Below are 26390 nucleotides of genomic sequence, written 5' to 3'. Positions count from 1 at the left end.
CCTTCCGTTACCTTTAAAGGGGGTGCGCGCAGCGCCGTTTGATGGGAGTATGATTTTATTACGGCATTACCGAGCGAGCCAAACCCCGAATTGCTCGGCTTATAGTCTGTATTATCTCACCTAAGAGGGAAGAGGAGGGGCGGTTTGCACGTCGGTTTTCTCCAAGAGGTGGAACGGTATCGAGAAGGGGCAAGGGTACAGAGTAACACACTCCCTCCTCCCTTCTACACCCTCTTCTACCTATATACCCACAAGCCACTGGCTATATGTTAAAGGGGGCTGTTTCGTGAATCCCGCTTCACGGGGAAGGGGCAACACAGCTAGCTATATGCCTTTGTCGGCTTTCATTCGAGGGTTGCACGCTCTCACGTTGCGCTGCCACACTCTGGGCACCCCTTCTTTCTCTCTCTCTCTCTGTCTCTCTCTATCCCTCTCTCTGTGCTCGCATGCACGTCAGTTGACATTCCGCTGCCGAAATCGCACGTTCTTCCACGACGTAACCACCTTCGTGACAGTTCCGTGGCGGTTGATTACTTGCGAAGTGATATGACACGTGTCTACGGTTCTATCGAACGTTTCTGTGATTTTTGAGTGAGACCATGCCATGCTCTGCATTCGCGTGCTTCGATTAACGCATCGATCCGACAAGAGGACTCGGACATACGCGCGAATGGATCGAGGGACGATATAGCGATGTTCGTTTAATCACTGCTGGTTTTGCAAAGATGACGAAGATACGCGTGTAATGTCGATTTCGAATATTGTGGGAGCTATCGATGCTGTTTACGCTGGCTGGAGCCGGAGAATTCGAGGACTTCGTTGATTTATACTTAAATAGAAAGCAACGAGTGTTAAATTGTGTATAAAGCTCTTGAGTAGATAGTAGCTGTAGTAGAAACTACGACTTTAATGTATAATACATTTGATACAAGTATCAGATTGAGTGAACCAAAGGAAATGTATTCGTGATCCATATCAGCTCAAATAACATTATCGATTGTCAAAGACAATACCATTATCACAAGGAGAACAATACGATTCTGTGATCGAAACAGAAGACCAATCGGTGGAAACGAAGTTTGGGGGGAAGAGGGGAGGGACAGCCGTGGTATGTTTCCTTCGTCAGCGGCGATGCTGAAGAATCTGCAACAAAGTGCAATGACCTCGCCGTTTTTGATGGAGAACTTGCTCCAGAGCAAAGCGTCGCCCGGTGCCGATCTAACCAGTTTGACCTTGAACTGGGCGGCGAGTCTGGTAGCGAGACAGCGGGAACGAGAATGCGAGGCGAACCTAAGGATCTCCAGGGAGAAGGTCTCGCCGTCGAGCGCGAATCAGGATCAGCTGGATCAACGATCCTCCACCGGTGCACGTGGCTCGGATCGTGGAAGTTCGATGATCGATTGCAGGGACCATCAACGAGGATCTTCCGGGAGGATCGATCGACAGAACGATCGCATGCACATTCTACGGGAGAAGGACGGTATGGAGAGGAATCAGATCACGTACGTGGACGTGGACAACGAGAGAATCGACGGGCACGTAATCGTGGATCGTTTATGTGCGATGGAGAGGCTCTGTAACGAGAGGATCGAAAACCGATCGAGTTCCGCGGTGGACTCGTGCAACTCGAACGTCGATGAGGATCCGACAAGTATCGAGATGGACGGAGGACTTCAAGGCGAGAGGGAAAAGGACGATGGAATTCTAGGAGGTGAACGCGTGACGGCATTACAGCCGGACAGGCGGTACGACCTTGGATGCAGAAACGTCATGCACACGTCCGATGAGATGACGATTCAAGGGGAGAGAGACGTGGCGGTCGAGCGTGTCGTCGACAGGATAGGTGAGAGAACGACCGCCTGTTCCTGTGGCGATGAGCAGTGCTTAGGACCCGCATGCAGGACCATCCAGGAGAAGGAGAAGCCGCAGCTCAAGTTCAGCGTCAATGCTATACTTGGCGGCAATCATGACAGGCGACCGCATTCGGGTAACTGTTCTAACTTGAGACCTGGCACGCGTTTATCGCCTGTGATTTTAGATTTAAGATACGTAGTTTTGGTAGCTTTCGATCCGTAGATGCGATTTGAGAATAGATTCTTTGAAAAAGACGGTATGGCGAATCTTTCATATGCTTATGTTAAACAGTGATCTGCAATTTTTTATATTAAATGTTCGATAAAGGATATACATAGGAACAACAGGACTAATGTCTTAAAACGTCTTGTTGAATATAATTATTTTCCAGGAATAATAATACTTGAAAAAGTAGTTACAAGATCGTCAATCGTTGTTTACTTAACGATCCTTGTTGTTAATGATCCTTATAATCTGTTAGCGATCCTTATTAAAGGCTGTTTTAATAGAATTTTAATAGAATCTACGAATAAGGTATAGTAAGTAGTCGGTTATAGTATCGTCATCTCTAATTAAATTTCGCGGAGTTATCAGTTAGGAAGTTAAGTTTCGGATTAACGAGCACGTCAGAAGAATCTTAGTCATCTCTCAGCATTTAGAGTGTTGAAACAAAGCTCACCACAAATCAGTGTCGCCGGCAGACTTCTGTCGTCGGTCCCTAAATCTCATCCGCACACCCTCAAGACGAGTCGCAGCGTGCGTGCAGGGTGGAGCAGGACGTCAGCTGGTCCGCCACTTACCTTCACCCCAATATTAAGCCCTTACGATTGGTGCCTATAATATTAGACAAGCGGCAGGATCAAATGATGTATTACCGTGCCTCTTATCGCGTTTCCTTATTCACAGTAATTTCGGCGACGTCGTCACGAAATTGCCCGTCCTATTACCGAACCGTCCGACTTATGACCGAACCGGTGACATAACTGTACCATGAAAATATCTCTATATCATCCTATTATCCTTTCGGTCATTTTATTAACGTAAAATACTTCTTCAACGTAGCTTACAACGAACGTTCCATTATTCTCTCGAATCGTTTCATCATTGACCACCGAGTCGAAACAAACGATGAAATCAATCGAAAATTCGTTTCTTTCATTCTTTAAAAAAGAAAAAAAGAAAAAAAATAGAAAGAAAGAAACAGAAGAGAAAACGAAAAACACATCACGTATCCGAACCACTTCAGTGTACATCAACCGTACAATCTCTTGCATCCCCGTCGTTCTTTTTTCCCTCCCTTCCTCTGTTTCATCCACCCCACCCTACCACTAACGAGTGATTGACACGAGTCGATAAAGTTCATGCACATACGATAAATACATAAACGGGTGCCGACCATGTTAGTGGGATAGAAAGCAGATAGGAAACCGAAAAGTGGGAACGAGACAAACGAGGAAAGAGAGAACCGAGAGATGGTTCATCAGTAGGGTGAGGGGGAGGGATACGTGTGGACGAATGTAGATAGGTGGAGAGGCAAATGTTGCATTTAACATTGGCGGATTGCATCCATGCGCCGGTGGAAGAGGAGAAGGTAACGTTGGGGAGATAGAGAAGAGTAGTCGGGGAAATTTGGTGCACTCGAAATAAGGGGGTGGGGTTTCATGCATTTGTCGGATAGCGGATGCATTGACCGTGCCACGTGCATGTGTTACATCCCTTCCTCTGCCACCCCCAACCCACCCTCTCCTCTTGCGTGAATCCATCGCCTCCGATAGACCCTCCAGCGTCCATGAGCTGTCTCCTCCCCCTGACTCCCTCTTGATGCAACTCATCCCAACAATCCACCCCCTTCCTCCATCCCCCCTTTGTCCCCCTTCCTCCCTTCGTGACCACGGGTACTATCGTTCGGTCCGCTCGGTTTGTACGTCATGTCGAAATGTTGTGAAATAATTGCGCGAAAAAGTGATTGGCAACAAACTCGAAATTCATCGACGGACGCGAACGAACGCCGTGGCAACGTGGAGTTAGGTATGGAAGGGGTTGGCGCGGCGCACGGTCTGGAGTGGATGGGCGTTTGACGAGAGAGCGACGTTAAATTTCGAATAGCATTTTCGCCAATCGTTGTGCGATTTACCAGATCCTCGCACTCTTTCGCTCTCCGTTCTCGTCTTCCTCTCTTTTGCAGTGCGTGGCGCGTGCTGTTTCCGTCTCTCTTCCCGGTGCCACGCTTTTATTCGTCCCCCTTGCTCTTCTCTTTCGTCAACCCCCCTTTTCCACCGCCCCGTTGCCGCCTGTTTCTCGTTGTTGTTTGTCGCTATTATTGATATTTTTCGATATCGAGCGTGACACGACCGGAGACTCGTGTAGATGGATAGCGAAATGCGTGTACCCCGTACCGTTTTATTATTTTCTTTCTTTTTCCGTCCTCGCTTTTTCGATCACTCTTTGATAGTAACTCGTCTACGTTGTTAGAAATTTAATTACAAAGACCTTTGGATCGTAAGTTACGTGGGTTTAAAAACAAATTGGAAGGGCAACTGCGATAAGCAGGTAGTCCAATTTTCCAATATTTCAGTAAACCATCGAAAAAACCAACTCAAAATGAAAATCAATCGAACATTTGCAGTTTAGAACGTGAAACATATGCTTATTATGCCTTCCTTCTTCTTCCAATAAATGCAATTTAAGTATCGGACCTGTCCTTATTGCTCCAGATCCCCCTCCAGTCGCTAAACATTAATTAAACGTAAATTTTTAATCCCACTCCAACGAAAATTGATGAGCTATATAGAGCCACGAAGGAACTATAATTAGAAACTGAAATTGAAAATTGAAGACTCAAATTCCCGGTATCGCAAGAAAAACCATCCCGTCTTATATTTTCGATCGAGTTGGCACGTCAGACGTAATAAGCCGGCATAGGACGTCAGCCCGCTAACCATGCGCTAAGGCAAACATCGTTCCTCTATTATCGAACAATATCGTTTCCTACCGTGCATAAATCGTAGTACCCCCATTCATCGGGAAACCTGCAGCGGTGTCTACTTAATAATGCATCAAATACCCTAATCCCAAAGAATAACCACCGATATGTTGTATCTCGGTCGTGTAGTGAATCCGGGGGTAAAAGCGAAGGGAGGGTCTTTAAGCCCGGGCATTAAAAAAAGAATGACGAAAAAAAGCACAGTTCTACAACTGTAACAACAGAACGCTGAGTCCTGGATATCCTTGTATCCTCAACAGGCTTTCGATGTTTAATCTGCTCGATTCGAATGGTCGTAGAAGAACGAAGACAGAATTGAAAAAGGGATGGAAATAGTATTCGCGAAGGGAGTAGGCTCGAAGGAGGTGGAGCAGCTTAAAAAACGATTCCCATTCAATGTTTCCGTTGGAGGTTAAGCCGTTATTAGTTGGCCAGGGCTCGCGATCCTGGCAGGCAGCTCCTCTTATTGGCTGGCTAGGAAAACAACGATAAAAGGCGATGAGTATTTTATGGGGTACACCGGCACAATAGGACGTCATGTATGGGCCATTGTTAAAGCATTGTCTGGTTGGAACGCAAGGCAAACCTCTCTTTCTCCGTTCGATTCTGGCTTCTTGGTCGTCGTGAAACGTTCGCGGGAACCGTGCCGCTCTATTATTTTATTATTTTCAAACACGTCGCCTTCGCTTCCTCTCTCTTGTTATCCTTTTTAGCTCGGTTAAATTGGGCGTGGCGATGTGACTGAAAAAATGCATGTTGCGAACACACGTCGGACCATCAACCCTCTGAGACGCCTGTAAATGATTGGTGTACACCTTTCTTTTCTCTTTTATTCTTTCGAGAGTAGGCTGCGGTTTATCAAGTGCTTGTTCATTTTTAATGGAACTTCATGGTCCATACAATTGGCAACTGTTATATTCTTCGAAAACTTTTTAAGCAGATTCTCTGGATAGAAGTTTTGCTTAGAAGAAGAGAGTGTTTTTTTTAATGAAAAAATTATATAACAAGAATATATTTATATTCTTTGAGCAGTGGAAGGTAAAATATATATCTAAGCGATTCACACGTACCAAATATCCGTATATTTATATCAGAGGTGTTGAAGCGTGCGTCAACAAGAGGTTGGGCTCCGCCTGGAGCTGTTGAGGAGGGTTTTAGTCGGGGGTGTCAGCTCGAATTATGTATCGCAAGGAATACGACGACTTGAGCATTCCGTCGTGCGAAGATCCGAAACCTTGGGCGTTTCACGGGGAATTCGTCCGTAAAAAACGCTCTTTCACCTCAGTTCGAATGTTTCGAATTAATATCACTCAACCTATTAACGGGAAATTTGACGTAATTTATGCACGATTCTATCGGCAACACCTTCATCGAGTTACTTGGCTCAATGAATTTCTTATTGATCGATAAAATGTGTCTTATACTTGTGCAGAGAATTTCCAAGGACTTCCGCCGGAAGCGATACCGGCGTTCTTGCAAAATTTACAAAATTCTGCAAGTTATAGTATCGCGAAACCGATCGCCAGACCAGCGGCTTATCATCCTTATCACAGGCCGAGTCATCAGCCACCTCAGCGTCATTTACCCCCGAATGCGCACCACACGTTGCAACAATTGTTCTACAGGGGACCCTACTTAACAGGTAAATACTTCTCTTTTTACAACTCGTAGATTTATATTTTAATGAGCTATGTTAATCGACTTGGTTACTAGGAGACATATCTTCAATTTTTCTGAACTTACCACAACGATTTTTCAATTCATTATCGCATGAAGAAAATAGATAAAGAACTACTGAAAAGAAAAAAAGATATACAAAGAAAAGATCTGGAAAAGATTGTTGCTAATTTCCACAATCATTCCAGTCGTTAATCTACTGCAAATACTGGTTAAAAAAGAGCCGCAACGAACGATGAAGGACGGTGTTAAATTGTTCACAAAAAAATATTGGTCATTATATATTTATTTTGGGATACTCGAGAGAGGAAAAGTTAATAAACAAGCTGGACGCGAGGCGGAAACACAATCTCGATGAACATTTAAAACCGAAACTTCCGCACATGGCGCCAAAGCGTATAAACGCGGGCACGTGCACGGGCACGGGTTTATCGAATATCTTGTTATAGGTAGGCTCGTATGGGACATGGAGTGCATATGAAGTGCAGTGAAAGCACTACCATATTATGTACATGCACCGCCACAAGCAAAATGCACGCATGCAACAAGTGCGTGCAAATATCATCGGCGCAGATAATACTGTCATGCTCAGCTTGGCAATATTGTACAGATACGATCTGGAGATTCAATTGCCCGTTCGTTATTAGATGACTTTGATTCAATTACTATCGAGGCCGGGCCTTTAACGTACGAGCAATAAATTTTGCCTAATGACATTTTTCCAAATGCTGATAGAATGGTTCTACGTTCTAACGAAAAAATTAAAAAAGAAAACACATTGCTTCAATACTAATTGACTCGTATCTGTAAATATATGTGTTCCTTGAGCAGTGCAATGTCGTATTGGTGATAAAAATATAACGTTAAGTTGTCCCAAAAGTTTCTTTCGTTTTATAAGGAAATAACAGATGCACAACATCTTTTGTTTTATATTATTTTATTGAATTACGTATGGCCCATTTTTTCCAATAGAATAAAATTGTGCATCTACTATTTCCTTATAAAACGAAAGAAACTTTTCACACCACCTAATACTTTTGGGGTAAAAATGTCATTTTATTAGCACGATATGGAATTTAATGTTTTATTATTAATTCCAAAATTTGAATGTCAATATCGATGGAAAACTTTCGTGTGGATATAATATTATAATCATGACAGTTGTGTCTCATTTAAAGTGTTAATGAAATTGCATAATGTTTTATATAACAAGTATAATATATTCATGAGAAGTGTCTATAGGAAGTCACCATTTGCACTTTCATATTACTGTGCATTTTACTTACTTTTAATACTTTGAACTAAAATCTACAGAGAGTGATTTTAATATATCTGTAATTTCTATAACTTCTTATGTGTTAGATATTTCTATATATTCTTTTCTGTAACTTATAACTTCAATCTTAACATTTAAAATAAAAATCATATCTCAAGGTAATCTTCCTGAATGTAAAACGTATGTAATCGGTAGTTGCAGGTTCTGGAACTGGAGGTCATCATCCGGGTGCTCCAGGTGGTGGGACAGCGTTTCCAGGTGCGATTCAAGGTGGGCTAGGTGATTTCACGAGCACTGGCCTGGTATTTCCATGGGCAACAAACGCACGTGGAAAACCTCGTCGAGGAATGATGAGAAGAGCGGTTTTCTCGGACCTTCAAAGACGTGGCCTTGAGAAGAGGTTTCAGATACAAAAGTACATCAGCAAGCCAGATCGTAAGAAATTGGCTGAGAAGCTCGGCCTGAAGGATTCTCAGGTAAGGAAATATTTGTTGAAATACTTATAAATGAAAATTATTTTTATCATGTGTGAATGATCGATTATAATATTAGAGGCAACAGATTCGTTAATAAGTCAAAGCTCAAATAGTTTAGTGGGTAATAATGATTATACGAGATAATAGCATCAAATATGCCATATTCAGGTAAACTTGCGTGTATTATAATGTACACAGGCTTGTCATGATCAAGCGGTTGCCTTCGCAGCCGCATGAATGAACAACGTGATGCTTAATACCGCGTTTAATGATCTTAATAGCGTACTAATTTGCTGATCCAGCTAGCGAAGCGAATAGTTCTTTGTTATTCGGATTCATGCTGTAGTATTATTAAGAATTAACTGGTTAGTTTATTTGTAAATTTATTTTATTTGATAATACTCTTTGCAAGGTAAAATGTAATTGCTATGTTTAAAATTTTCTTTAATAACAGTAATTAAAAGATCACGATATATCTATTAATGCTGTAATACGATTAGTCTTATTACATTTTTTATTTAATTAACGTCATAAATGATTGCATTCGATATTCGCTGATAGTCGAGTGCATAATCAAGAAATTAATCCGTACGGAGACGTGAGGAGACCAGGTTACCGTAGAATATAAGGTGCTTAATGACCTTATTAGGGCACTAATTGTCGCTTTAACGAAGTACGAAACCTGGTCCCAACGGAGCATTTAATTCAGCGACGAAGCCACTGCTCTCACCCTCCAGCGATTCCATTCACTGAATTGATAGAGACTAATGCTCAGGTTTCGCCGAGCCAACTCTCACGTGGTATCTACATACATCGGCCTTCAAACTTTACCATATGCATCTACTTTACATAAAAGATATATAACATGCGCATAACACAAGTCTAGAACGAAAGAAAGAGCATTACTAGTCCCGTGTACTAACAACTTTACGAGCTATTTGAACTCCTTGCAAACATTTCGATCGTAACGGTTATCCCATTAAACCGATTTAATACATTTCTGAGTCATTAGCGGCAAAGTAATCAAAAAGCGATTCTAACAATCGTAGCACGTTTATAGCGTCACCATTGTACAAGCATCGAAAGCCCGATTCTTCCTCTTATAGAGGTTATTAACTTACCTATTAATAATAGAATTATTTCTAACAAAACATTAAACTTAACGTCATTATACTACCGTGGGCATTTATTCTTTTTCTAAGTCGTATCTCTAATTTATGTATCGAGCTGTCGTAAGGAATTTATTTTTTCAATACATACTTTGTACTTTGACAAAACAGTATGTATACTTACTTCATTCTTATAATAACTTTGCATTTACATCATTTTTATGGATCGTTTCATTGAAGGACAAAGTGAGTAAACTAACACGATACATTTTTCTGCATTTTTCTTTTGTTCTAAACTATAACAATCTTTCTCATATATCGAATTTGTGCATCGAGTTTTTAACAGTATCTACTCCTCTAACACACTCTTTCTACTTTCTACAAACCGACGCATAAATTATATTAATAAGTTTTATATATTACAATCAAATAAGAATGACAAGTTCATTCACATCAAGTGCTATTATTTTCATATAACATCTACTTGTAATTAAAGAGTAATTTATATATTCTATCTCTCTGTATATCTTATATCTGTATCAAAAATCTTACGTATCTTTCATCAAAAAATTCAAACACATGTTTAAATTCTTTAAGTAACTTTCATAATATCTTACGAAATGAATGTGTAGCCATAACCATAGTGAAACCAACTAGCAAGCCAACAAAACAGGTGAACTAAATTTATTACCGACTCAATGGTTAAACGCAATTAGAAACAGTGTCCAAAGGCGCGTAATATTTTCTGTCCTATTCTAACGTCGAAATCGTGAAGTTTAAAGTTGTGCGCAATGATCACGCGGAGGTGATCACGCGAGATATCATCACCTCGTGTCGGTAGTGTACATTGGAGAAAGAGCCGCGGCTGCACATGGTGCTAGAAGCATATAATACTCCCGGTTTGGGGTTAATCGGGCGATGCCAGTTCATTAGCTGCATACGTATATCGACGCGTGGGGTCGTGTGCAATACACCGACGTAGCTTCGCCGTCGCTAGCAGGCCAGAGCTCCGCTGTGGCGACGCAAATGAAACTAAACGATGCCCAGAAAATGGCACAGTAAGTTAGTTTCATTTGATTTCATGAGCATAGTTTGCCGATCCGCTCGGATAACCGGGGGATGAGTGCGGCAATGTTCCCGCTAATTTTGTTTCCTACTCGGCCAATGAATTCCGCCGTCATCGTGCTTCCTTCTATCATGTCGGATAATTATAACATGTATTTCCTCGATCGTCGCTTCATCGTGGAAAGTTATTATACCTGATACGTGTCAGTTACTTTGTTCTGTAAATGCAACTTGTTTTTGCACGTTTAGCGTTGTTAGTCATTTTCGAACCGTTTATTTGTTCTCTGTGAGTGAAAGTTTGTTATAGAGTGGTATAGTTTATCGTTCTTTGAGTGATTCAACGAAATTTATATAAGCACGATGGAACTGTATCGAATTGGATTTCAGGTTGGATAATGTTAGAAAATGGATTGATTCGTTATCGTGTTGTAATACGACAATAAGTAAATTCAGAAGTTACCTTTCTCGATGCATTTCGTACCTGAAGCAAATCTGCGATAATCATGACGCTCGAATTTTTACATCGGCATTCGTCTTTTATCAAAATCGCTCGTTCCAATTTCAAACAGTATATCGTAAAAGTCTCAGCTAAATCGAACAATTACAATTTGTGTACATAGGGTTCTCGCGCTATATCGAAGAAATGGAACGAATAAATAGCCATCTATAACTTTGCAAAAATCAGAAAAGATATTATCCCGGAGAAACCTTTGTTTCATCTATCTTCAAATATTCTAATTAGTTCAATAGTCTAGTCGTAATTAAGCTTCTCTATTCAAACCCGTCTGATTCGATCAGTTGAAGAGATAGCTATGAGCAAATTCAACCACGTGCATTGATCTTTCTCAGATAAAAGGTGTTCTATTTGTATTCGCCGCATATAGCCAGGTTAGGATGATACATTTTGCATAGCTACGAGCATATGGCAGTATGTAGATGAAGCGCAAATAACGGTAAGAGATAACCATTGGTTAGCAACGAGTTGAATAGACGGAGATGAAGTTGGCAGTAAGAGAAAGAGAACGTAGAAGGAGAGAAAGGGCATGGAAGGATATATTCTCATGTATAATTCACACCTCGAGCGCCATGCCTCCACTGCCATTGGTTGAAGCCCACTCTGCCTGTGGTTTTACGAGAAAATCTAAAGACCACGCATACTCCTGCACAGAAACCTGCACACACAGACAAAGATACACGTATACGTATATATGTATGCCAGTAGATATATACATATACTTTGGAGTGTAGTAAATTGACGGTTCTTGCGACTTCGCATATACAAAGAGTCTTCTCTCTCTCTCTCTCTCTCTCTCTCTCTCTCTCTCTCTCTTTCGTCGCTTTCTTCAGGTTCTTCTTCTTCTCCTTCTTCCGCTTTAGTTGGAACAACTGGTAGTACCAGCGTGGAGATACAAGGATCTCTCTTCTTTTACGAGCAAAGGCTCCCGCATATCGAGCGAGATTTCACGAGCTGTCCCAATAAAATTGTTAAAGGGTTGAAATATCATCGGTCAGCAGAATCGTCGACAACCCTGTTTAGCGAAGGAAAATCGTTGGAAGTGACGTTAGCTAATTGTAGCGATATATCTTTGGAGCTTCCAGTTTGTGTTTTTCATTGAAATTTTTGTGTCCGGGGAGCACATTTTCGTTAATTTTCAGACTTACGTCAGTCGATGAGTAAAAAGAGCTATTTTAATAAGAAGTAGCTGACGGGATTTTAGTTGTGCGGAGGATTTGAGTTCTGTGACATTGAATCTCGAGATATTGAAAGTGACAATGTTATTTCTGGAACAATAAAACGTAACTCGATCGTAAATGTTTCTATCGTTACGTAGGAAACAGGAGAAAGAAAAGAACAATCTCCAAGTTGTTGGAGGGTATGTTGAGTGTTGTGCGATTTGAGGAGCATGAGCTTTGCGCACTTGGCTGCTATCTAATATCACGGTTCACCACACGAACACCCATAAAAGCGATTATTGTCCGATGATGGCTTTCTCTTCCCTCTCGAGTTCCTCTTTTCTGTTTCTCTTAATAATGTTCGACTATAAGCAGCAGATGCTGGATTTTCTGATCTCTTGCAACGAGTTCTTTTCTAATCACCACTTTTCAACTTAATTCATCAATTATTAATTAAATCTACTTTCGTTTGTATCTGCAAAGATCTCTGTAAAACATTCAAATGGAAATTTGATTTAATTTTACTATACTCTTTGGGTCATTTTCGACTCTATTATATTTGTCCGATGTTAAAAAATATTTTAAATTTGAAGAAAATTTGAAGAAATCCTTATCGGTATTCCGGATGTTTGAATGTTACGTTAAGTATCTTCTTAAAACATTACAAATCCAATTATTTTCTCTTGCTGAAATGAGAGCAAGATTGAAATGTGAGAATTCGGGGATCGTGACAAGGTTAAAGTATTAATTAAAAATTGAAACACAAAATGAATCAATCCGTGTATCAAGGTTAGAAAAGGGAATAGTCAAATTCGTTCCAAATTTTTCCACAAAAATTGTACCTGTAAATAAATAAAAACGATATTTAAAGGAAATGAATCTTGAAGAAAGACGAAGTCTCCCGTTGTATCGTGGAGGCATCTTTTTGGATTAAGTTCCGCCCTTTGTCGTATCTGTAATCATACCGGTTTTATGAATCTTTCGTGAGATTTAATTAAAGACTTGCGGTGTACGGGTGGATGATAATAATAAAGCTTTTCCAAGGGGTAGGTTTGTACTTTGAGAAGTGACGCGGAGCAGAGAGGGTTGGGGATAGAGAGAAGAGAAGGCAAGGTGCCGTTTCACTCAGGTTCGAGTCTTCACTACAGTTTATGACGAGGGTGGGTTTAAGAGGGACGTCGAGGGTTAAAGGGGGTTGACTAAAGTAATTAGTGATGGTGAGTGAACTCACCCTTCTCCGACCGTATCCACGTCTTTGTTCCTCTCGATTCGTTTAACGACAGGAAAATGTTCATCTATCGCCGGCATTTTTATAGAAAAATTAAATACTTAAGAACTTACCTAGTACTTCTTCTTTTTCTTCCCGTTTCCACATTGGTTGGCTGTGGCTACAGCGACAATATTTAATTTACAACTCTTTCCGGTCAATTTACATTATCGAATTTTGTCTTTCAACATCGTCGCTATGAAAAAAAATTCCAGAGTTCTGCTCAACATTTTTTTCGTCACGGTAGCGCTTAAAAAGCATCATGCTTTCCTTTTAATTTTATTGTTTGTCCATGAAGATATAAAATTCCGAAAAATTCAGTAGGATTGATCAGACGATAAACAACGAATAAAAGAGTTTGAGTCCTGTCACGAAGTAACATTGTAGGTACAGCATCATGTCAAAACCGTCCGTATCGCCTCCGGGCAAGATTCATCAACGCGTCGACCTTAAATTAAGCGGAATTAAGAGCAGCAGGCACTTTTGTGCTTAAGACGTTTCCGTCGGGCAAGCGGAAGCGTAGGAAAAAGTAAAGAGAGGGACCGGAGGGCTTGTTATCTTTTTAATAATCAAAACCGACGGCATCGCGTCGGTTCTTCTTTCTTATAAGATACCAGACCTGTCAGAGTCACGTCGCCAATATTAATTCATGATGTAAAGAGTAATTTTTAATCTCGTCGGAAATCAAATGAAGAATGAACCTGCTTCTATTTATTTCTATACGCTGCATTATTTTATAGTTACATATCTTTTCTAAGAATTTATCATACTTCGGTACCAGATAATTAATTATTTGATTATTGTTGGTTTGCCCCGTTATTATTTAATGAAAATTATTATATTACTTACAAGATTAATTGAAACGTAAGAAGTAGCAGTTGGAAATACTTATTGAAGTGTTCGGATTATTAATTTATTTTAATAAAGTAATTGCGAGAATGTGGAGGGATAAGGAAAAGCAGAGGACACGATGTTAGTTGAAGATCTCACAACGCAAAATGCTAAATTAAAACGCACCCTCCATCTTTTCCATTTCTTTATCTCCAAAATAAGGAGGCTACTACTCTTCTGATGATCGAGACGTCTTGAAGCTTTAACGAATTATAAAGGTCGTGCGAAGAATAGCTCGCATTCGGTGCTACTGACAGCTTATTTAATCCTCACGGAAAAAACGAGTTTCTCCTTCTCACTGTACATTTAGTCTTCGATTTTTAATTTGATCCAAAACAATAACCTCTTGTCGATATTATATGTTACTCAGAAATATTTTTATTTTTTTAAATAGACAACAAACTTAATATCATTTTTAAAATAGAATTAAAAAAAAAAAAAAAAGAATGAATTGAAAGAATAGAAGAGAGAGTTGTTTAAATTAATTTGTTCTTCCATGTTTATATCTCGACGTTTGGATGGGTTCACGCGGAAAATAGAAGCAGCTTGCCCTTTCCCATGAAACTGACACTGACACGTTAGATAGATCGACCATTAGGCTTGCATTTCACCCAAATATAGAGTTTCCTGAATTCCGTCGGTCAAATCAATTTGTAGCCATTAGGACTGCTCTTGGATAGAGTTTACTTTGAACAACCTTTTCCTAGAACAATCGGTCACTGTTCTCTGTTGAAGGACCATCCTACTATTTACACAGTAGTCGATCTTTTACCCCGATCAGTAAACGTACAATCTTGATCGTTTGTCTCGTTTGATGAAGAATGCTACTACAGATATTTCATGTAGTTCATTATTGCAAAAATATACGATATATCGTAATTAATGCAATTAATTTCACGTTTTCGAGAACGTCGATGAATTAAAGTTCTTACGAAAGTATTCAAAAAAATATCCCCGAACGCATGTTCTTCATTTTCGTACCCCCGAAATCGTGTTGCTTTCTTTACAGCGTTTTTCGGAGTAAATGAATTTTAGAAACAAATGAATAGACAACAGCTATGGAAACAATTCCTTTTCAATGTATTAAAATAAAATAATAAAAATGCATTATGTTACACTTTTAATCTTTTTAATCAGATCATTCTTTGGTCATAAAATCCCCCTAGGAAAACTCAGTAGCAAAAACAAATTAATTCATTTGATTTCTTTCAAACGTGGAATTTCTAATCTCTCGGATACTGCTGTGACTCTTGAATTTTTCATGCCCCAATTTCATTGCAGCTCCAACCAAGAAAAACAATCCTAACGTTTCAAGACAATCTTAAGATCAAGTCACGAGAATACTTTCACATTCTTGGTTCAAATTTAGGAAATTTTCTAACGTATAAAATCTAATGGAAAATCTAAAATCTAACGGAAAAATGCGAGTCGAGCATCGACGAGCCAAAGGACGATTAAAGAGTAAAGATTCTACTTCATCTTGTTTCTGATATTTTGTAAGACGCCGCGTCGTTGATCTCTTCTCCGGGAGATTTCAGAGAGGATCAAAAATTGAGCGAGAGATCACGGAAGTTGGTCATAACGTTACCCTAAACTTGCCGCGGTACAGTCTGCGATGGATATTAAAAACAAAGGCCGCCTCTTACAGGGCATAACATGAATATAACGTCGCGCAATATCTTACGGCTTAAGCTGTTCGGCTTAGCCCGCGGACCTTCATGCATTATGGATTTTACTTTGAGAAAGCGCCGGCTACCCCCGACGCCAGACGAACTAAGAAACCATGAATATACAATACCGCGGTATGCATATAGATTCATCCTTTTGTGAATCAATTTTAATCACTTTCCACGAAACCGCAGTGTCCGCCTCGCGACCGATAAGATCGCCAAAGATCGAATAGAGTCTCGATAGATTCTTATTTTCTCTTCATCCCTCTTACTCGCCATTAAGTTCCATGGAATCATTAGGTTCATCTTCACCATTGTTTTCTTTGTCGATTTCAATAAAAGCGGTTTGTAGGTTTTTTAATCGCTTCGTGTATTACTTGATTATTTATTACAAGATTTTTTCAGAATGAGTACTTTGTTCGTGATGGTATTGAAATTTGTTAATCTTGGTTTCGATACTGCACATTCATGGGAAGTTTGAGAACCTCTTATTTGTGACGACTTTGAAGCATTATCTGAATAATTGATAGGAATTCTGAAGGAGGATAGTTCACCCAACTAATTTAATAATGTAGTTTAAAGTAGTTTAAATTTGAACAGCTCCTTTGATCTTTGGTACGCTTCAATTTGTTTACATTGTATAATTTTTTATGATTCTTTTTTTTTTTAGTATATTTTAGTACATTCCTTAGTAGATCGTGTGTTGTGTTTGAACATTGTAATACAATAATCGTTCGAAAAAATGTCTCAAATAGAACTTGCTCTGTTTTGAGAAAGGCATTTCACGTAGGACAAGAATTTTATGGAACTACCTATATTCGTTTAGCTGATAATAGCTAATTTAGCTTTGCCTATTTAGCAACACTCTTCCGAACGCGTAATTAATTAAAATAATTCTCTGTCGTGTTAAAATTCTTTAGGAAGATAGCAGGGCGACCGTTTCACTCTCCCTGTCATATAACTTTCAAAACGGCCTTCAAACATCTTCACATGTCGCAATCGAATGCGTTTGGTATCGCTGGCGCGACATTTCGCCCGGAAATATCACTTCCCATTCGTGCCAGGTCGTAGCCATTCACAGCTGTACCGCGTTATACCACTGGCACGCAGACGAATTCCAAATTCGCAGCTCGTGTCCCAAGTAAAAGCAGCCGCGGTCGACGTTGATTTCCGGTTACGCTCCCCTTTTGCGCCCACCCTTCGTGAAAATTGTTCCGCTCGTGTCTATAAAATCAGACAGTCTTATAAATAGGAGAACCCGACTTTTCTGTCGAGTAAATTTCTCCAAATCTTATGAAGAATGGAATTTACTTTTTAGTAAAGCAACTGGGAAAGTTACTTTCTTTCTAAATACACAAAAGTGTAACTACGTTTAGTACACGTTTTATACAACTCTGCTATACTATCATATCGAAAGGGTTAACCCTCATTGTTATCGTTCGGTAACAGACGATCCCAATAATTTACATATTTCCAACTTTAATCTATACTTTGCATCTTACGTGGTAAAGATGATTGACGATTTTTAAGGTGTAAAATGTAAAATATAAAATGAGATAAAATACTCGAGAAATTAGTAATCCAGTCTAAACTATTGTTGTTATTAATGTCCCAGTGATGTCGAACGAGAGTAAAAATTCGACGTGGCAAATAATTTACGCGTTATGCTTCAACTTAATCGACATCGGTCTTTGAAACTAATTACTATCACGATTGCGTCCTATAAAAGAGAGACTAATTAAACGTGGCATAGATTCAAGGATAAACGGATTAACACTATCGTTTATCAGCGGGTGGCTGGCACGATTAAAGCATCACCGATGAAACGCGGTCCGCCGATATAAATCCGGAGGGTTGGATTCCCTCTCCACCCCCAACCATTAAGAGCCGACTTCCTTTCCATACATCAGCCAACCCTTCGGCCGCAGAATCGCACCGTGGTAGCTTTGTGCCGTACCTCTTCCTCCTCTTCTCCTCCTTTTTTCTCCTGTTTCACCCACTTGCCCCTCCGTTGACCGCACCATACCCCCTTCAAAAAAAAAAAAAAAAAAAAAAGGAAAGAGAGAGAATCCCTCTCTGGCTCTCTAGCACCCTGTTCGTGCCCGCTTCTCGCCCCTTTTCTCCGCCTCTGTGCCCTTCGATCTCTTCGCCCCACCGCACCGCCACGAAACGACCCGGTACCGTGACCAGGTTGGCGGAGGGTGTCGGTGCACCCTTTCTCTCTTCTCTCCATGCGTCCTTCTACCCTTGCTGTACCCTTCCTCTCTCGGTGCACGCAGTGGCGAGCCGCTCGAATCGAATCGGGGGAGGAAAACGAAGAGAAAGACGATCAGCGCTACGATTTGAAAGAGGAACGAAGAAGAGAGGCAGGAAGGAAAGAACGACGCGATAGGGTGAGACTATCGAGAGGGGTAGAGAGACAAAAGAGGGGTTGGAGAAGTATTATGTACAGAAGGAGTACCGAGAAAGAGGGGAAGAAAAGAGGGGAGGGAAGACAGGCTGGCGAGGAAGAGGATCGTGGAGAGAGCGAGACTGAGGGGTAGTTCTGAGGCCGACGTCATAATCGATCGTCTTTTATTAAACTGCGCCAGATGGCGCCACCACCGCGCACAGAAATACCTATCGTACCTCCTATATACATACGTACATACATACAAACGTATTTGTATTTGTATATATAATATACGCGCGTGTGTGTGCGCGTGCGTGCGCGCGCGCGCGTGTGTGACTGTGTATGTGTATATACGAGAGGGCGAAGGAGGGACGTGGTGAGTCGTAGGGAGATAAAGAGGGTGCCAGAACTAGGGGGTGGTAGCCATAGTCCTGGAGGTAGGGATAGAAAGTTAGGGTGGGCAGAGGCGGAAGTAAGGGCGGTCGCGTGTGGGCGCGAGGAAGGGAGCAGAATAGAGGAGAACTTTCGAGCTACGGCGGAGGGAGAGAGTTAGAGGGTGGCTCGCGAAAGGAGAGACCGGTAGGCTGGCTGCAGCCAATCGTTTAACGATTACCCACTCTATAGAACGCGTTTCGGATGTCGTCGTTATGCCCGATCCTTTCGTATGGACCGATCCTTAGCGCGGCCCGCGTGAAACGTTCCCGGCTCCTTTTTTAATAGCCATCCCAAAGGGCTGCAGTTATATTACAGGAGAATTATATATTTCTTATATAGATCCTCGAGATGGTCTTGGTTTCGCCAGAATGATTCAGAAGTGGCAGAAGGCGAGTTAAACGGTAGAAGAGGGAGAGAGTTATGACGATTTTAGCACTTCGAATAGCGTGTCACCTTATATAGCGGGCTTTTGCTATCGACATGTTTAATCGAGACGAGGATTTAGAGTGGATGAAAGGAACGCGCGACCGTGTGGCTACGGCCAATAAGTTAACGATTAAACGGTGAAGAGGGCGGAGAGGGTGAATCGAAGATTGCAGTCCAACGATTGAAGTGATTATATCTCATCGAACGTGATTGGTCAAGTAATCGTTCGTTATAATTTAAATCACTTTTATATAGTTTTGTTGTTGAAATAACGCGTTACGGTTATTAATGACAACTCCAATCATTCACAATGATAAGCCGAGTGTCAAAGTAGTTGAAATAAAATGGGACGATCGGTGTCAGTGATGAAGGGAAGATAGATGTAGAGAAGAAAGAGAATAAGAAATATTTTTCAACACGACTGACAGAAACAATTTAAACAATTTATAAAAATGATCGACGGTAGCGAGGAGTAGCGCGATACGCGGACAAAACGAGCGAAAAGCGTGAACAACGAAATGATTTAACTTCTCCGAAAAGCCTCGCGTCTTTCACACCGAACGGAGAACCGCTTTGTTACTTTTGTTATACAGTTCCGAACCTGTCTGCCGCTGACGGGACAATCAATCACCGTCGCCACTTGCAAAACGTAAAACGAAAAGAAGAAGGATCACGCCGAAAGGGGAGTGCGGAAGTACCGAATCCCTTGATTTCCCTGGAATGCATCCCGCAATTTCCGTTCTCTCGAAACTCGTACAAATATCGGCCCCAAAATTCCCTTTGCTTTTAATATTATATACGCGTAATTAGTGTTACATAAATAATCTATCTTTCCCAAGATTTTCTTATTGATTCGTTTTCACAATTACTTAATTAAAAAAAGGCCTCGTTAAATACCAAATAGCAACGAATAAATGTAACATTTATTCAAAGATAGAGTAAAATGTTTAGAGATTATTTGAAATATTCTGAAATATATATATATATATATATGTTTCTTTGCTTCTATTATTACATCTACACGCGATTAATCTTCTTTTCTATTCATCCTCAAAATTCCATTACGATTATTTAATTAAAAGGAATCTCATTAAACATGAAATAACGAAGAATAAAGGTTAAAGCAGTTAATGAGAATGACTTTCGACTTTTTTTTTTAATATTTATATTCGGGTGAAACGATCCCCTCTTTTTGATTTTCGAGGATCCTCGGATGGAGTGTTCAACCCCAAGCGAGCAACGTCTTGAGCTTGATATTAACCTCCCTCTTTAATCTCTTTCGTTCGCAGGAAGCATCGGATTTAGAGGGATTTTTGCCTTTTAAACGAGCGAACACTCGAGCGTTTATTTCATCCGCTCGTCCGATTTCCCGGATTTACACTTCCCTCGTGAAAAAAAAGAGGCAATTCCGCCGACGCGTGTATTTCCTGAATATATCTACCCGAAGTTTTCATTTAAACGAGCAGCAAATTATTAATTATAAATCATTTAATTAACCAAGCAAAAAACAAAAGCTTTTAAACAGAATTTTTACGCACTACGTTGAAACGTCGCTGTCAAGTTAAACGTTGCGAAATTTCGCGCGAAATTGTAGATCGTACTTAAACGAATGGATTATCAAGCAATAAATGACAGAATCAATAAAGAACAATTTGTAGCAATTATTAGAATGTAAAAATGTATAATATATAATAGAAAATTATTAAAATACTATCGAACGATTAAGATTAATCTTTTAGCTATTTTAAATGCCACAAAAATTCATTTCCATAAAATCATTCGCCAAATCTATAAAGAACAATTTATATCAGTTATTAAAATATAGAAATGTATCAGATCTTTGAATAATTATTAGGTACTTAAAAATTTCTATTAAATTGGTAAATTCATGTAATATACGAAATTATCAAAATGTTATTAAATAATCCCAAAAGTAACTCTCTGATTATTTTAAACAGTATAAAAATTATTGTTACCAAATCATTTACTATAATTGCTTTAAACGGAATAAAAATTTGTTTTCTTCAGATATTTTCGTCTAAAATTTTCAATATTTTTTCAAACACTTTTTTCATTCAATTTCAATGAACTACGTCGACAGCGCAATTATATGGCGATCGCGCAATGGTGTTTTCGCGACAAAGATGGGCCAGCCGCGATATTGAGAATACAACACGCGTTTACCCTATTGCTAAAGAGCGTATTATCGCGTCGAATCGTTAGGGTTCTGCATTCTGTCAAGCGCACACACCCTGCCGAATGAAAATACGAAAACAATTTGTGTGAATTAATCCCTGGCAGATCCATGTAATTTTCTCGCCTCTCCTATTGCGTTTAATCCGTCATATCTAACTCGCGTTTCTTTCTTTTGTCTCTTCAACGTTCTATAAGTTCAATTTCACACTTTTATATGCATGGTGAAAGTTTCAATTCATCGTTGCTCTAATTGTGTTAATATAATACGTGTATAATACATACATATAAAGTTAATTATTGATCAAATTATATATTACTATTTTATATTAAATACAATTATAGTATATCTATATATTGTGTATTATATAAATTATATATAACATAATTAATTTAAGTTGAATTTTTAATATGAAAGGAAGTACAGCTTTATATTTGAAAATAAAATATTTTTCTAAAATAAATTTCTAAAAACAAGTTCGAAGTTCTATTTAAAACTTATTGTTTCAATGACTATTAACTGTTAGGTAGACTGATAGTTGTGTTCAAAATATACTTTATCATATCTATATTTACAAAAAACTGAAATCAAAGTATTACAGATAAAAGTACTTTCGATAAACTATAATAATTTATCTAATCATCAGCTTGAAACATCCGACTGCGTATTATACGTATATAGATTCTCATTAATATCCACGTTAAGTTAAACTAACTGTATGTAAAATTTTGATGTAAAAATCCTTATCTAGACACATGTGCAATATCCAATCTAGAAAATGATCGATTGCCATCAGCGAAACCGTCGGAATGAGCTCGTTACTAATATAGAGTCTATCAATAACGCAAACTTCATTCTATTTGAAAATTTCTATTAAAATTCATTCTCATTTCTATCTAAAAAAAAGAAGGAATCGGAACAAATAAAAAAAAGGTAAAAATAAAAAAATTGAACAAATGAAAGTTCAAAGGATGAAAGGTAACATGATGCATCCAAATCGTTCACATTTCAGTATGTCAGATGCATGCAACACGTCCATGAACGAAGTTTCATAAAATATTCGACGAGATATTAAAGAATAATAAACTTTTTTATCAATTTCTCACCCTCCCTACCACCGAAGCCAAGCAATATTAATAACGACGGGTCGAACGTCAAGTGCAGATAATGTTGTTGAACGGATTTCAAAAGTTGTTGATACTTTGTGCAAAATCGTTTGTAATATCATACTAAATTACAACCGATTATAAAACGTATGAACAATAATGACAATGATTTTTTCCATCGATTTTACGTCACCAATTATTTCCTATTACATAATTGCTAATGATAAAATCAATTAGTGTTTCTGTGTGTGTCTTTTTTAAATTCGTATTTCTTTATGCCACGGAACAAGATTTTTGTACGTTGTACGATGTTAGACAATTAAAGCTGATCGCTTTTAGAAAAACTGCTAGATCATTCTAATCATTGTGATATCGTTACATTGAGACCTCCTCACAGAGATATACAATTCTATCACAAATGCAACTACATATTCCATTTTAAATATTACGCTGAACCTATAACTTTTTCAAGTTCGAATGAAACATAGCCCACAGTATTATATAATCGTGTTCACTATTAAAAGAAAAGTTCATTCTGAAAGAGTTTTAATACGGTCCCTTTCAAATAACTCATCTCAGCGACATACGTATGTTCATTATACTCAAATTTAACAGATTTCTTTGCTTCATGAAACGAAAATTCAAAGTAAGCTGAAAATCTCGGATTCGCTCTCTCCAAGTGGAAGCAAGACCGAAAAGTACAATATAAAGTCGATTCTACATAAGGTCTAACGCCTTGTTGGCAAACCCCAAAGGCAAATTGAAAAGAACTTTTAAGATCTAGCAAAGATGTCAAATGCATTCACGTACTTAGGCTCACAGGCACTCTTGCACGGAGTGGCGACCAATGAAAATTCGAAAAGCGGTTTAGGTAAATCAATCCACGGCCCCAGGGTCAACGCTTCGATGTAGCTTAAGGCTATAATAAAGTGGCGAGCAGGATCAGGCTGGAGAAAAGGAAGGGTGGTACGAAGGCGAAACTCGGCGGAAAAGGGATGGGAAGGGTGGAAAATTTTCAGAGTTCATGTGCGTTTGACGTTGGCCCGTTCAACGGTTCGGTAATGCATGGTCTTTAATATTACGAAAATCACGCCGTACCCTCTTCCCATCTCCATTTCGCAGGTTACCACGTTTATAGAAGAGCTGGAGAGAAATATGTATATGTGAATACTTATTGTATTAACATGTGAGTCTCTGAGAGGGCAAGCCATCAATGCCACTCTTTATGAATTTTTCATTAACCAAGTACGTAATTAATAGACTGTAGGTTTTCAGACAGATTCACATTTTTTATGAACGAAGTGAAAAAAAGAGAACCTGAGTAGAGATTTGTTTCAGCTACTAAAAATTATATCTTGTTCTTTACTACGCGTATTTTATATATCTTTGCGTATTATATACGTTTCTACTGCTTCAAATTTAGCATGCATAAAAGTCCACAATCTAATAATTAGCGTCTAATAATAATTAGTATCTCAAAAAAAAAAAAAAAAAACCAACACGAGGGACTAGTTATTTCTATTTTCTTTTCCACGTAAGTGATTACAAAGTCTAAGGCATATTTTAAAACGTAATGTTCATAATCGTCCATCGTTATTGAGTCGGTAGAATTTGAATAATTTGATGTAAATGTAGGATTGACATCATCGATACGTTAATAGAAAGAGAAACTACCGATCTCTCCTTTAATTTTTATCTAATGTTCATTGGGAAGAAAGCAAGGAACACGAAGGCAACGAACTCATCTCTTCGACGTCATTAGGGAAAATTCGTGATGACCCTGTTTAATATAAAATCGCTTTTTTCACTTTTGCTGCGATAAAGATAATGATAGACAATTAATTATAGACAAAATGTCTATCAATATAATTTTAACACACCTACACTTTACTACACCTTTCTCCACTGATTATTACATTAATACTAAATATAATACAATTCGATCAATCGTTGTTCGTATCTTCTGTCGTTCGAACGTTACAATGTTATTGAAGTAAGTTGTACATCATCATCCAAAATGAACATGTTTCGAATTACGAATATAATTTGCAGGTGAAGATTTGGTTCCAAAATCGGCGAATGAAATGGAGGAATAGCAAAGAGAGAGAGTTGCTAGCAACCGGAGGTTCTCGAGAACAAACGTTGCCAAACAAGAACAATCCGAATCCTGACTTAAGCGACGCGGATGGAGACAGGCCGAGGATGGACTTGAGTGACGTGAGTCCTTTAACGAGTCCTCAACGGCCGGAAGAACAAACAGAGAACGAAGAAGACGAGGAGATCAATGTCACGTGATGAAATTCCAGTGAACATCCTGATATAAACGTGTTCGTTTGATGAGACACGATCGTGACTTATGATTCAGGATTAAAAACGAAGAACAATTAGCAGGCAGTGAAAGTGTATGAAAAACACATCTGGTGAATTTCAAAGGAAGTTTCACTACCGCTTAAATCATAATCAAAATGTGTCTGTTCGATGAAATAATAATGGTTCATTACAGATTCAGGACTCACAGGAGAAAATTCGACAATTTAGACTACGATTGAGGATAAAAATTTTGATCGGTCGAGGTCACTAAGTTATCTATGATATTTAATTATTTTATATATTGAGAAATGTAAAAGATTGCGTTTAAATTGACTATGAATATTCAATATACCAATACATTATATAAGAAAAAGGAATAAAAAGCAATATTGAGTCATGTTTGGTAGATGTAACTTGCAGTTAAAGTGACCTTGAATGTATGAAAGCATTCTATAATTTATCCGTGAAATTCTTATAGAACTTGGAAAAAACGTTCGTGAGAGTGATAGATTCTCCTGTGCGTATCCTGAGATTTAGAGCTTTCAAATGATTTCCAATCCTTTAACGGTAATACAATCTTTGTATTTAGAAATTGCAACATTGTCTTTTTTAACGGTGAAGCTCATCTTTGTGTAGATGTAATTTTACTTTCTGCGATCTGTGACCCCATCTTCCAATAACTAGATGATGTAAAAGAATCAGAAATATATGACACGATGAAAATCGTAACAGAATTGTGAGAAAATAATTTCCTAGAACAAACAATTTAAATTTAGAAAAGTTTTATAATTAAAGAAAAAAATATTTAAACAAATAAGCAAAGTTTCCTTAAATTATGCCTTACATTGTTTATTAAAATTGCATAAAATGAATGCCCGATTTTTATCGCGCCTCGAATTTTTCAAGTCTAAATAATTTTTAAGAGACAAAATGAAGGAACAAAGTTAATTCATCGACAATTTTGCGACAGCATTGTATACATGTTCCATTGTATTATGTTCGATTCGCGAAAGTGGATCTTATAGCATATATAAATTAAATCTATGAAGAAAAGCTTGAAGATAAGAAATTGAGTTGTATAAAAGGTACTGTCCTATGAGACATTCAAAATATTTTCTGAATAACTTTTTACTTTATGGCATAATATCAACGATGTCTTGATAATGTAATTATAAAAATTAATTTGTATCACCAGAAATATTTGCCGTAATAACGTATATGTAAATTGAATTCAAATACATTTCTGTTTAAGTTATTGAAATTTCTATGTAAATTTTTATCTCTCGAAGAAGTTTCGGTATAGTGGAGTTTCCACTAAATCGAGAAATGTATTATATTGTAAGTAGAAATGGATGTAAGTTTGCGTAATTTTCAGTAAGGTATCGTATAAGGTTGTACTAGACATAACGTTACGATTACTAAGATATGTACCTAAGGTTTAAGGATCATGCTCTCGGGCATCAAAAAAACCAAATGTAATTATTCATTGTGATGCATTATGATCTGTGTAATATATTGCAATAAAACTGTCTATGCTAATTACTTTGTATCTTTTGTCTATACTAATTACTATATGGAGAACAAC

General features: G+C 38.6%; 1 protein-coding gene across 1 annotated transcript; it reads left to right on the top strand.

Annotated features, from left to right (window-relative positions):
* The first annotated feature begins 13 nt into the window (after positions 1-13).
* Dbx (homeobox protein Dbx) lies at positions 14-26344 on the top strand. The gene is made up of 4 exons (XM_072019204.1): positions 14-1987; positions 6270-6479; positions 7986-8266; positions 24548-26344. The coding sequence occupies exons 1-4, from the start codon at positions 1111-1113 to the stop codon at positions 24788-24790; spliced, it is 1611 nt and encodes a 536-aa protein (XP_071875305.1). The 5' UTR covers positions 14-1110; the 3' UTR covers positions 24791-26344.
* The last annotated feature ends 46 nt before the right edge of the window (positions 26345-26390 follow it).

The sequence above is a fragment of the Bombus fervidus genome, chromosome 16 (genome assembly GCF_041682495.2).
Source record: "Bombus fervidus isolate BK054 chromosome 16, iyBomFerv1, whole genome shotgun sequence".
Classification (NCBI taxonomy): domain Eukaryota; kingdom Metazoa; phylum Arthropoda; class Insecta; order Hymenoptera; family Apidae; genus Bombus; species Bombus fervidus.
Note: the sequence above shows the minus strand (reverse complement) of the source record. Positions and strands in the feature narration are given on the sequence as shown.